This window comes from Marmota flaviventris, chromosome 5, assembly GCF_047511675.1.
Source record: "Marmota flaviventris isolate mMarFla1 chromosome 5, mMarFla1.hap1, whole genome shotgun sequence".
Classification (NCBI taxonomy): domain Eukaryota; kingdom Metazoa; phylum Chordata; class Mammalia; order Rodentia; family Sciuridae; genus Marmota; species Marmota flaviventris.
In genome coordinates, this window is record NC_092502.1 from 74,151,257 (window position 1) to 74,165,148 (window position 13,892).

At 34.2% G+C, this 13,892-nt stretch overlaps 1 protein-coding gene across 1 annotated transcript in view; it reads right to left on the bottom strand.

Annotated features, from left to right (window-relative positions):
* Window positions 1-13,892, bottom strand: part of Camk4 (calcium/calmodulin dependent protein kinase IV) — a 232,310-nt gene that overhangs the window by 21,722 nt on the left and 196,696 nt on the right. The window contains exons 6-7 of the mRNA XM_027927740.2: window positions 8,937-9,027; window positions 6,665-6,739 (exon numbers count right to left, since the gene is read on the bottom strand). Of these exons, the coding sequence (XP_027783541.2) occupies window positions 6,665-6,739; window positions 8,937-9,027 (166 nt within the window). The remainder of the gene's footprint in view (window positions 1-6,664; window positions 6,740-8,936; window positions 9,028-13,892) is intronic.

Here is a 13,892-nt window from a genome sequence, read left to right on the forward strand (position 1 = left end):
TGGAATTTGGTTTTGACTATGTATATTTCCTAGGAAATAATGTGTGTTTGCTGAAACATGAAGCATCTGTGATTTTTATTTTGTGATTCATTTATAAGTGAACCCTCTCTTATTAATAGCCTGGGACAATGGTTCTATGAAAGAGACCTAATGGGTAGCTTTTACTTTTTTTATTTCCTGAGAATGACAAATGGTATACATAAACACTCTCGCAGAAGATGTAATTTGGAAAGCCTTCCATTAAGAGTAGAAACTAGACACAGTGTATGTAAGAATAATTGACCTTGGATGTAACCAACCTTACAAGCAATAGATAAAGGTCACACCTTTCCTCTGTCAATTATATGGGTCTCAGACCTTTTTCCAAGTTAAGTGTAAAGTTTCTGTATTACAAATACTTAAAAACTTTTCTGTATATTTTAATGGTTTTGACATAAAACAAACAAACAAACAAAAAACCCTTTCTGGTTGCAGAAAAACTGCCCCTTTGGAGGCTAGTTAATTCTTAAAGACAACAAAGGGCCCTTTTTAAGGCACCTATGCTTTTGATACACAAGCTAACCAACCAATCCAGAGCCTTTCCTAGCTGGCTGTTATGTTCCAGGAGGCAATATTCCTCTGCCTTAATCATCTCCCCGCCAGGAGGAAGCAACTGGGACAACCCTGTAGCTTAGAGCCCATCAAAATTATTCAAACAAGCCAATCCTAAAATGCTCAGGCTACCACTTTATTTCCCTCAGAAATCCCAATAAAGACCTTAACCCAAACCTTCCTTGGCTCCTATATTCTGCCTCCAGACTACCCTGGTGCCTTTCCCATGTGGCCCTGCGTGGTATGCTGTGCCTCCTGTTTTTAAGACCTGAGAGTGTAATAAATGTCTTTGTTTCTTTTCCTGAGCTTCTTCTCTGTCTCTGGTGGCCATGCCCACCTGATTATATCATAAAAGGATACCAGGCCCTCTCAGGGTAAAGTCAGGCTTTCCACAGCAGGATAGCGATTCCTGACAGTGTTGCATGTGATTCCTCCCAGCTCTCCTTATAGATGGACAGTTTCCTCTCCAGCTACTTATTCTTGGAAGACATACTAGACTGATGATGGTACTTATATGTGGTGAGGAGAGAAGGGGCTAGAATCGAGGGTGGTTATCAAAGTTTTTTTTTTTTTTAATTAATTTTTTTTTTTTTTTTTTTAGTTTAGATGGACACAATACCTTTATTTTGTTTATTTATTTTTATGTGGTGCTGAGGATCAAGCCCAGGGTCTCACGTGCAAGGCAAGTGCTCTAGCGCTGAGCCACAACCCTAGCCCCTCAAAGCTAGCTACCTGAAAATGATCTAATTATTTTATAAGATGGACAAATATAAATATTCATTTTCACATTAAAATTCTTGTTCTGTTTAAAGCCTAGATCTTGTTTATGGTCCAGAGACATGTGATTTTTGTGCCTGGTGTTCCTATGGCTTCCGGTTTTCCATTGTTTCCTGTTACTATACAGAAGCGAACCCTTAAAATCCTGCTTCCTCTTAAACCCCAATATTATGTCTATCTATAATAAACTAATTATATATGTGTATGTATATATGTTTTTATGTTATATATGCTTATATAACACAAAAATCCAGCTTTCTCTCTACTCCCATTTTGAAGTAATATATTTATGTCTTTCCTTTGAGCCAAGAATTTATATGAATAAATATGTATTTATTTGTATACAATTTGAACCTTGCTTCTGTATATAAATATATTAACCTTACTCATTTTTTACTTCCAAGTCTGCTCCATCCTATATAAATGATAGTAATTTCATAGGTATGTTTAGAGTGCACAGAGCATTTTTATCTTCCCTCTCAATCACCAGAATATTCCCCTGAGGTCAACAGAGCTACCAACTCCCCAGGCCTCTCCCCTCCTTACATTATGGCAAATAACTCCAAACCACTACCTAGAGCAGAACAGAAGGATTAGCGTAAGCCCTCTCAGCCACTCAGCTTCCTCTTTTCCTGTTCTGTAGCCTCAAGGATGACATGCATATCAGCAGGACAAAAATAATCAACAGAAAACAACAAACCTCCATGATAAGAAGACATTATCTATAAAATGAGCATATTTATGTCAAGGACAAGATAACAAACATATTGTATTTAAAATATGACTGGATTTAGGAGTAGAGCAAATATGTTATCCCTGGAGATGGTATTTTAGGAGTGAGAGCACTTGTATACATTTCTCCCGTTAGAAAAAGCATGAAAGAGCATTTAAAACAGCTTTCTAATTTGTTCATTTTCTTTCTCTTTCCCTTTCAAACCCATCTATTATGTCATAATCCAGATATTTATAAAATGACAAATGGTATATACAAACACTCTCTTGATTTCAAAATACTGTCCTGGCCAGGCATGGTAGTGCATGCCAGTAACCCCAGCGACTTGGGAGGCTGAGGCAGAAGGATCACAAGTTCAAGGACAGCCTCAGCAATTTAGCAAGGCCCTAAGTAGACCCTGTCTCAAAATAAAAAAGGAAAAGGGCTGGGGATGGGGCTCAGTGGTTAAGTGACCCTGGGTTCATCTCTTCAAAAAAGAAAAACAAAAAAACAAAACAAAACAAAAAATCAAAACACTGTCTTGATTCAAAAACTTTTTGAGTCATTATTACCTACCAAATCATCAAATTCCTTAGCCTGAAGTGCAGATTTTTAAAAAATATAGCTCATCCTACCTTTCCAAATCTATCTATACCTTTGATCAAGAATTCTGTGTTCTAGTCTTACAAAGTGGCAAAGTGACAAACAGCCTCTGAACTTGCCAGGTATTGCCGCTTCCCAATAACTTCACTTTCCCTGTGATCGCTGACAAAGGAATGTCCTGCAGCCCCACTTGTTGAACTCCTATTTATCCTTCAATGTTCAGTTCAAATGCCCCTCCTTTAGAAGACCTCTTCAATCAGGATCAGTAGTTCACTTCCTTCTGTTTTCCTGAGACTTTGGCTCAGATGAATCTTGACTTATCTGATTTACTATGGAAAGGCCTTTCTTCTTTTATAGACTGTGAAATCTTTGAAGAGCAAGACCACATTGTGTTTATCCTTGTAACCTCAGAAGTTAACATGGAGTCTATTAGACATTCAGTGTTTGTTTTATCCCTGAGTGAATCAGCCTCTCTTGCAGAATGGACACTCTGTAATGCTATAAGAAAGAACTGCACTCATCACTAGTCCCTGAAAGGGTACTGCTTGTTCACAGTCACAAAAGGGATTCTAAGACATCACTAGTTGATCCTCTTTCTGATCCTCCCATTTCAGATCTGCTCAGTTCTCAGAAATTTGTTGCAACCTACCCACCTTTCGGGGAATATTGAATGTTTAGAATTGGATAATAATTATTAAATTGTCCATCAGCTTTCTTCTTGTGGGGAATCCTTAATTTGTTTTATTGTTCTTTTCTCAATTCTCTTTCAATCCTCCTATCAATTGGTCAACATTAGCAATGATAAATGCAAGGATTTGTTTGTTTTTGTTTTTTGATACTGGGATTTTACTGGGAATTTAAACTAAAGGTTTGTCTATCACTGATCTATATATATATCCCCAGCCCTTTTTATTTTAGTTTTGCTGAGGTTAGTCTTACACTTGCAATCATCTTTCCTCAGCCTCCCAAATTGCTGGGATTATAGGTGTGTGCCACCATACCAGGCTAAGTGGACAGTTTTGTTTGGCACATGGTACTAATTTAACTCCACCTCCATAGCCTTAGACACCTGGACACATGAAAGAAATACAGAAGGACAAATAAGGACACATGACTCAGAGACAGGGAAAGTATGTACGGCATTACTAGGAGGGAAGGGCCATAGAGGGATTGACAGAGGTCAGTTCTAAGGAAAATGAAGAGCATTAAAACAAAATAAAATAAAAGAATGCCTATAGCAAACATGGTAGAGTGAAATGGTTTTCACTTTTCCCCCCCAGGCATGGAATCTTATCTTGTAAGTCTATGATGAATTATGTAATCCAACTTCATTTTAAAAAAATGTTTTTAGGTGCTATGGATAAAGCCCAAGGTCTTATGCATTCTAGGCTCTACCACTAAGCCACCCCCCAAATCCCTCAACCTCATTCTTAATGCTGTGGTCTAAATGTTTGTGCCATCTCAACATTCAGATGATGAAGTCCTAACATCTCCCAAGGTGGTGGATAATAGGAGATAAGTCCTCTGAAAGGTGATCAGATCATGAGGGTGGAGCCCTCGTGAATGCAATTAGTGCCCTTACATAAAAAGCTCAAGAGAAACCATCAACTCAATAAATTTTTGTTGTTTATAAGTTATCCCTTCTAAAGTATTTTGTTATAGCAGTCTGAATGAACTAAGACACTTAGTAACAGAACACTGAATTAACTTAGGATAGCAGCATGTCCAACCAAAAGAAACATTGCTAGCTTCCCAGACAGAGTAGAGACTGTGACTAAGTATGGCTATTAAGATGTAAGTGGAAGTGACATGGGGCTTCAGCAAGTCTGTTTAATTACAAAAAGTACATCTTTTTTCCATCTTTTAAAATTTCTGCTGATGTAATGACTGATTTCAAACAGCCATTTTGGATTGTGAGAGAGACTGGGTCCTTGATACTGAGATCCATAGTACCTGCAGAGCCATTGCAATGGAAGTCACAAAGACTGTTATCTCTAGACTTCTAACATAAGAGAAACTTCTACCTTGTCTAAGCCACACAATTGGGGTTTTCTGAACTTACTACTAACTAACATATTACTCTTGGCCTCAAAGAGGTTAGGATCCAGACAAGAACACTTGGCACAATGTAAAGATTTAACAGAAAGACAGTTATTGGATTTATGAAAAATTAAGTTGGAAGAAAATAGTGGGCAAAATTCACCAGGGAAACTAACTTATTAAAAGCAAAAATATAAAATGCTTACATGAACCTGGAGTCATAAGGAGAGGTATAGAAGAAGGTACATAAGGCTATTAATATTGACTACATGTTTTGATTTTTACTCTTTTTGCAATTACTTTTGCAAGTAATACTTCTGAGGTTTAAATAACTAAAATAGAAGACATTTTTAAATAAAAAGAATAATATACTGACTTATCTATGTTGATTTTTAAAGGGGAAATTCTGTGCATTTCTAGGCCCTTCAATACCTGGAGTCTCAAACCCAGGCCACTAATAACTAGATGTGGAATTTTGGGGAAGTCACTTAAACTCTCTAGACCTTTGTAAAATGAGAATGTTAATAAACTCAGGGTTCCTTCCAACATCTAATTCTGTAGATTTAATCATATTTTTATTATTTATTTTTTAGTTTTAGATGCACACAATACCTTTATTTTATTTATTTTTTATTTTTATGTGGTGCTGAGGGTCTGAACCCAGTGCCTCACATGTGTTAGGCAAGTGCTCTACCACTGAGCTACAACCCCAGCCCAATTTAATCATATATTTGCTTCAAAGAATATTTTATTGCCTTTCTCAAATCTGATTTCTACATATCCAAAAGTTGTTAAAATGAGTTAGTTAGATAGTTCTTCTCTATTTCTAAGGTGTGATTTAGAAGAACAAGTCCAGTAACTCCAAATGCCCCTCTTTCCCTGTGTTTTCATAATGACCCTTCCAAACACATAACCTGGTATTTCTCAAGGTGCTGTAAGTTGGGGGTTTGCATGTCTGTTCTGTCGGTTCTCATCCCCTGGAGTGGGGTTAGTGTAGAGATGTATCACCCTGGTGCCATGCAGTGGACTCACCATATAGTGCCAATTAATACAGGTTTGCTGAAGAAATGAGTGAGCTAAAGATTTATGTAAAAAGTCAGATCTTGGGAGGAAAAGTCGATGACTGATAATCTTGTGACTGATGACATACAATTTTATCTCTTTTCCTTTTCATCTACATTAGGATTTTAATTGATTTGTGGCATATTCATTAATCACCAAAATTATATGAATTCTAGCTAATTTTGGCAAGCTTTATTGGGTTTTTAGGTTATTGTTGGATTAACACAGCCATCAGGAAAAAAACAAAACAAAAAAAAAAAAAAAACAAACCACTACTTTCATGCTAGGATGGACAAAAAGATTTTGTTCTGTTTCTGGATTGATCATAGACTATACATAGGGTACCTCCAGCCTGTTCTGGGAGATCAGGCAAGAGGATATGAGGATCTTAGCATGGTTCACCTGGAGGATTGGAGGAACTTTCTTGTACCTGAAGTCTTTGTCTTGAGGGGCAGGGGTGGCTAGGCCATCGATATGAATGAAACCTAAAGATTACACCATTTTCATGTTATCCAGTATACCATTTGAATAAATTCACCCTGTTTCCTAAAATACCCTCCTAAGGAAAAGCAAATAAGAAAATGACAGAAGGCTCTTGGCCAACTACAAACTCTGCTACTTCCCTGTCCTATTCCTGGGGATTGCCTTTCTATTCTTGAGTGAGTCCAAGAGTAGCTCCTACCCAAAAGATATTTTAACAGAGATGTCCTAAAACCAACATCATTTTGAACCCCTCAGGAAGAACAGGAGGTGGTCATGGAGACTCACACCAGTTTTAGCCATTTATAAATAGAGATATTAGGTGTTAAAAATAAAAATTGGGTCATTAAATAAAAATAGATTTCAATAAAGGTAAAATATCAGTATCAAAGATCATACCGCAGTACCCTGGGGTTCCACATACTGTCTTCATGAGCACTTGATGTTCCACAATTTTAGAGAGTCCAAAATCAGCTATTAACACAGAAAAAAAAATTAATGAAGCAAATCTTTTCCCAGTTTTTATAAATACATTTTCTTTTTACAAAAATAATTATTTATTTGTTTGCTTTTGTATTTGATGGTGGGGTACACATGTGTGGGGGACAAGTCACCTGAGAGGAAGCTAAGGAAAAAGTCTTTATTTAAGTAGGAGAAAAATATGGACTCCCTAAATACATTTGCAAATAAATTCATATTTAACCCTCATTCTTCTAAAAAATTCCAAGCCTTTACCAAATAAGCTATTTTCTTAAGCAACTATTAATTAATAGTTGTGATATTTTGTCTCTTGTTATAATTCTGAGATTTATGTGACAGTATAAGAGATGATATAGACTTAGTGGTATCATTCAGAATCTTCCATTGTTGAAGATTAAAAAATTAGATTTTCATAAATGTCGTGGAAATAAACAGAAACATCAAGACATTTTCTGACTGAAGAGAAATAATGTCTGACCTATTATATTTGACAGATAATAATTTACTTTCATATGACAAGTGTCTTTTTAATGCAAAAATCCTTTTTACTTAATCCACAAAGTATTACCTAAGTAACGTATTATCAAAGGTGCCACCATTGTGATCTCTTGCTGGGCTACATCTCTCTCCCAGGAAACATCAGGAAGCTGCTCAAGGCCACTCTTCAAGAGAGGCAGGTGCAGAACCGAGGCCATTTTAGACTTCAAAGATAAACCCACATTTCCAGGGAGGTGCCTGATCCTTATCAGTGAAAGCAGCAGGAAGCCCTTCAGAAAGAAAGGCTCTCCTGCCTAAATTAGTATCTATCCATCCATTTAAAGAAATTTCTTGAAGGATCAAATCTTTGAAAGGGATGTCAAAGGAAATGGAAACTCCCTGCTGTCTGCTGCCTTTCAGGAGTGATTATGAGAACAAGCTTACTGCCAGCAGGACTTTCAGGATTTTTTTCTTTAGGTTCTTGCATTCATAAGGCACATTCTGTTGTCTAGGCTCTTCCCTCATAGAACAGCTTGATTTTCAAAGTTGGTAACACTGGTGAATGCAGTGAACACGTCAGCTCAGCGCTGTGACAGACAGCACCAGAAATACAATGCCTTTCAGAGGTTTTAGTACAAATTCTGCTAAGGAGAATTCATGTAAAGTTTTTAAAAATTTTTGGAAATGATGATTTGTTTAGGAAGGTCTGTGGAAAATAGCATTTAATACATCATGTCCTAATACACTGATTTAAATTTTTCTTTGGGTAGATCAGAATTTCTCAAAGTTCATCTTTGTATTCCTCCACAATGTTTATTTGGGAAAAAAAAGAGTCAACAAACTTTGGGGAAATCCTTGTAGTACAGTATATAATATGTCAGTCTATTCATTAATATTTTTTAAGGTTCTTGGAAGTGCTGCAGAAATACAAAGCCTGGGCTGGGGATGTGGCTCAAGTGGTAGCGCGCTCGCCTGGCATGCGTGCGGCCCTGGTTTGATCCTCAGCACCACATACAAACAAAGATGTTGTGTCCGCCAATAACTAAAAAATAAATATTAAAATTCTCTCTCTCTCTCTCTCCCTCTCTCACTCTCTCTTAAAAAAAAAAAAAAAAAGAAATACAAAGCCTGCTTAAGTTTAAGTTTGCATTTTCTAACTTATTTGACCAACCTCTGCAAACTACTCAAACCCACACACTCCAACAAAAAGGTCTTATTCACTTTTATTTACCTTGCCTAGGCACCAGAGTTCTTTGAAGTACATTTTGGGAAATACAGACCTTAATTTATATCTGGTTATATAAACAAGTGTCTCAGAGGCCAGATTCATCAATATGTACCAAGTATTTTGAATCAAAGTTCTTGATTATCTAAAATTAGACTCCAAATAATTTGTAAAATAGGAGTCAATAATCAAAGGAAGCATTAAATCTATCTTTTTTTTTTCCGCTATAAACTTATCTACAAAACACAAGGTCATCTCCTCAGATATGTTATTGGTAAGGACCATAATTTCTTTGTGTCTCTAACAAAGAAGCACCAACTTCTAGCACTGATTTCTGGATTAACATTCCAGGATAAAGCATGAACTTCTAAAACAATGCATATTCCTCCAAAATTCAAATTAGGGATGGAACAATGTTTTAAAATTTCACAGAACAAATTTCTTCTGCTCTGGGTAAAGAGGTCATGAAACATCAGGAAATATTCTCACCGATTTTGAGTGGTGCATCTGGGGCTGGTGTTGCATAGAGAAGATTTTCTGGTTTGAGATCACGATGTACAATCCCATTTTCATGTAGGTACTGCATAGGGAAAATACGAAGTACATTCACATAATTCTATTTATGTTTTCAACATAATACTTAATCTTTTAAGAACTATCATAATTTTATGTTTGAAATGCAACAACACATTATGATTTCAAAATAAATATCACAAAGTGATATTGTTTTAAACCTATACATTAACAAATAACTTAAGAGAGCTTAGGGTTATAGCTCAGTGGTAGATGCTTGCTTGAGGCCCTGGGTTCAATTTCCAGTGCTGTCAAAATAAATAAATAAATAAATAAATAAATAAATAAATAAATAAATATTTGCTCCTCAGAGAATATCATCACTCTCTTTAGGCATAATACTATATCAATGGGGATTGTTTTATTATTATTGTAATAAAATCAAGTTGCTGTGAATTGAAATTTGTCTAGTTTATATCTGAAAAGCATAGTTGCATGTGTGACCTTAGAAACTCACACCCATAGCAAAGATATCATAATTATTGTTTGTCAGACTTTTAGATGTGAGTAGCTATTATTTAGGACTCTCTTTAATAGGATAAATATTACTCCATGATGATGAATACTCTCATAAACTCTTCTGAGAATTAGGAGATCTATTAATATGGAAATTGAAAGTTATATTTGAGATGAATCATAAAGATTACTTCTAGCAGCTATACTCATTTTATTGCAATTAAAATGTTTGTAAAATTCTGTATAATCACACATGTAGCATATTCTCATTGTAAATGCTAAAGTCCTTGACCTCTGTTCCCCATTTCTAGTCCTTTCTTCAAACAGAACCACTCATCAATTTAAACTATTTTTCATAACATTGGTTTGAACTTTTTTCTATGCATTTATAAATGTAAATATATGCATACATACGAGGAAATATACCTGGTTTTCTCAATTTTCTTACTCAAATGTATCATATTATTTTTATACTGCCTTTTCCCCTACTTAATACATCTTTGAAACATCCACTTAGCACTTCAGCTTTTTTTATTTAACTTTTATACCCACTATGTTGGATGCATCATGATTAATATTGTTATTTCTTTTTGATGGACACTCAAGTTTATTTTGATTTTTTAAAAAATTCCAAGAAATGCAATGATAAACATTTTAGCATTTGCATATTTGGGTAGTTCTGCTGGCATTTTTTTTTAGGACAGGTTTGGTAATTGGGCCAAAGTTACACGGAGTTTTTATTTTAATATACACTGAAAAATCACTCTCCTAAAAGACACCATCAGTTTTCACTCACAAAACAGCTATGTGTGTATACACACACACACACACACACACACACACATATATATATATATATATGAATTCATATATATATGTATATATCAGGTCTGGTTCCTTTCTGCAGAGTCTCTCTCTCTATATATATATATTATACATATATATATTTAAATTATTTTAAACTTTTAATTTCTCAGTTTAAACCATTACTGCAGTGAACAATGCTGTATGTAACTTATATAAGCAAAGGCATATATATATATATACTTATATATATAATCATATATATATTTAATTACTGGCTCATGCATGAAAAACTGATAATATTATATTATATTATAATATTATAATATAATATTATATAAAAATAGATACAATTATTATAATATAATATTATAATATTTTTATAATATTATAATATAATATATAAAAATAGATATAATTATAATATAATATTATAATATAATATTATATAAAATAGATATAATTTTTATAATATAATATTATAATATGTTATAATATTATCAGTTTTTCATGCATGAGCCAGTAATTATATATATATTTATATATAATTACTTCTAGCAGCTATACTCATTTTATTGCTATACTCATTTATATTATATATATATATGATTATATAATCATATATATATATAATTACTGGCTCATGCATAAAAAACTGATAATATTATAATATCATTATATTATTATATAATTACATAATATTATATTATAATATTATATATTATAATATTATATTATAATATTATATATTATAATATAATATTATAATATTATATATTATAATATTATATATTATAATATTATAAATATTATAATATTATAATATAATATTATAATATTATATATTATAATATTATATATTATAATATTATAAATATTATAATATTATAATATATTCAGTTTTTCATGCATGAGCCAGTAATTATTTATATATATATATATATATATATATATATATATATATATATATATATATAAGCCTTTGCTTATATAAGTTACATACAGCATTGTTCACTGCAGTAATGGTTTAAACTGCAAAATTAAAAGTTTAAAATAATTTAAATATATGTTTTATATATATATATATATATATATGACTCTGAAGAAAGGAACCAGACCTGAGCCTCCTTGAAGAAGCCCTGCATGGGATGTGTTCCCTGTAGGAAATACCACCTGAGCCTCACAGGAAACAGAATGGGAGAGTAGTGACAAAAGTGACAGTAGGCAGATGAGGAGCCATTCATTGACTACTCAGAGAAACTGGGCTGAAAGAAATGCCCTACAACAGAAGCCATCAATGTGTTTCAAAGTGGAAAAAGTAACAGGCACTAGTAACCTACCAAACCCAAGGATCACCGATGCTGGACCACAATTGTACCAGTCAGGTAAAATCTATCTTTACCTTTGGACTCCTCTTCCCCTTCAACACCCTCACATCTCAACCCTGAAAGGACCACAAACAGCAGCTAGCTGTTCAAAGAAGAGCAAGAAAATACAAAGAGAATTATCAAGTATCCTTATCCTTTACAAATTATAGATCTCTAAGTTCTACTGTAGAAGTTTAAAATTGGATGTAAATCTAAAATTTTGGCCTTTTCCTCACTCAGAAGTGATTGGGAAAGCTACGGGAATGGCCTGAAGTTTTATTTATCACCAGAGCCAGGAGATGAATTTGCAGAGTGGATTTTCCAGAACAACAGTAAGAAACATAAAGTTGTTTTTGCTCTGGTCTCACTAGGTTTAGCTCACACATTATATTAAGTAATTATCACATATAGATAATATCTTACATGTCATAAGCTCTTATTGTTATCCAAGCACTACTATTAATAGCTTATTAACTTACTTTATCCTCACAACAGCTCTATGAATTAAGTCACCTAATGTTTGTTCTGCAAATGAAGAAACTGAAGCACAAAGAGGCCAAGAGATTTGTACAATGTCACAATTAGACATTGTGGTTGGGATTCATTTAGGCATTTGGAGGCAGAGCTCACACCCTTGCCTATTATGTGATTCCTAAGGTACTGGGCAGAAAATTGATTGCTTCAGGGGAAGGGATGAGAGAAGATATAAATGAAGAAGAGGACAGAATAATGGAGGGGAAAGGTAATGAGAGAGGGAGGAGAAATGTGAAATGAGGAAATGATAGAAGACCATGGTTGGCCTTGTATGATAACCAGAGAAAGTTGGCCACATTCTTTTTTTTTTTTTTTTTTAAAGAATGCTTTTAGTTGTAGGTGAACACAATACCTTTATTTTATTATTTAGTTTTATATGGTACTGAGGATCAAACCCAGTGCCTCACACATGCTAGGCAAGTGCTCTGCCACTGAGCCACAACCCTGGCCCCATATGCCACATTCTTAACAAGGAAAATATCATATCTTGATACCAGCTGGGTTGGGAGGGGAAGATATAAGTACCTCATAGTTCTGAAAAACACCTAAAAATTGCACATTTGGGCATCAATATTGATTTTCTCTCTAATTTTACTTAACTTAGAAGTTTCATTCCTTTGGGAAAAAAAATGACACAAAAATTAGCAACATGATAACAACAGATGAAATGACCTGTTAGGTTTTGATTTAGGAAAGTACTGATTAGATGAAGATTCTCATGAAATATTTTTCTGTTTTCTTGAATAGAAACCATGGTTGTATTCCAGGTGAAAATGAAACAGACAAACAAATAACAAACAAAAGGAAAGAGAATATGGGACTCTATAAGGGAAGCTAGAATGGATAACAAGAAGGAATGTTTTAGAGGAAAATATAGAGTTAGGAGCTAAGTACTACCAGAGGAACAAACTCAGAAAAAGAAAGCAATGGAATGTTAAAGATCTTAATTTTGGCTTTTAAACAGACCTAGAATAATTTGCTATAAATTACTTGTGTAGAAAGGTTACCAAAAGGTATGCTGCAATGATTTACATATGTGGGGAGAGGCATTTATATGTTTTTGACTGAAAAAAAAATGGCATTCACTATTTTGATTAGTTCTACAAGTAGGCCCATAGAATTTCTAAACTTTACAGAATATGAAATGAGGAAGCTAGGAATGAGGAAAATGTGGAGTATGATCTTTTATCTTCCCTCAGGATAAAAGTATCAGGAACAGCATCACTCTTGGAGTTTAAGTTCTTAAGAAATGTCTATATTCCTTAGAGTTAAAAAGCCTTTGCTTATATAAGTTATAAACAGCATTGTTCACTGCAGTAATGGTTTAAACTGAGAAATTAAAAGTTTAAAATAATCTAAAAATTTTGTCTCTTTCTTGCTTGCTTGCTTGCTTGCTTACTTGCTTTTTTGGTACTGAAGATTGAATTCCGAGGCATTCAACCACTGAGCCACATCCCGAGCCCTATTTTGTATTTTATTTAGAGACAGGTTCTCAGCGAGTTGCTTAGTGCCTCCTGGTTGCAGAAGCTGGCTTTGAACTGGCGATCCTCCTTGCCTCAGCCTCCCAAGCTGCTAGGATTATAGGCGTGCACCACCATGCCTGACTAAAATTTGATCTTTTTCTAGGACAAAAATTAGTGAGTGGAGTGATATTCTTTCACAGCTTTGCAAATTTCATTAATCTCTGGCTTAATATAAGACAGCTGGATTG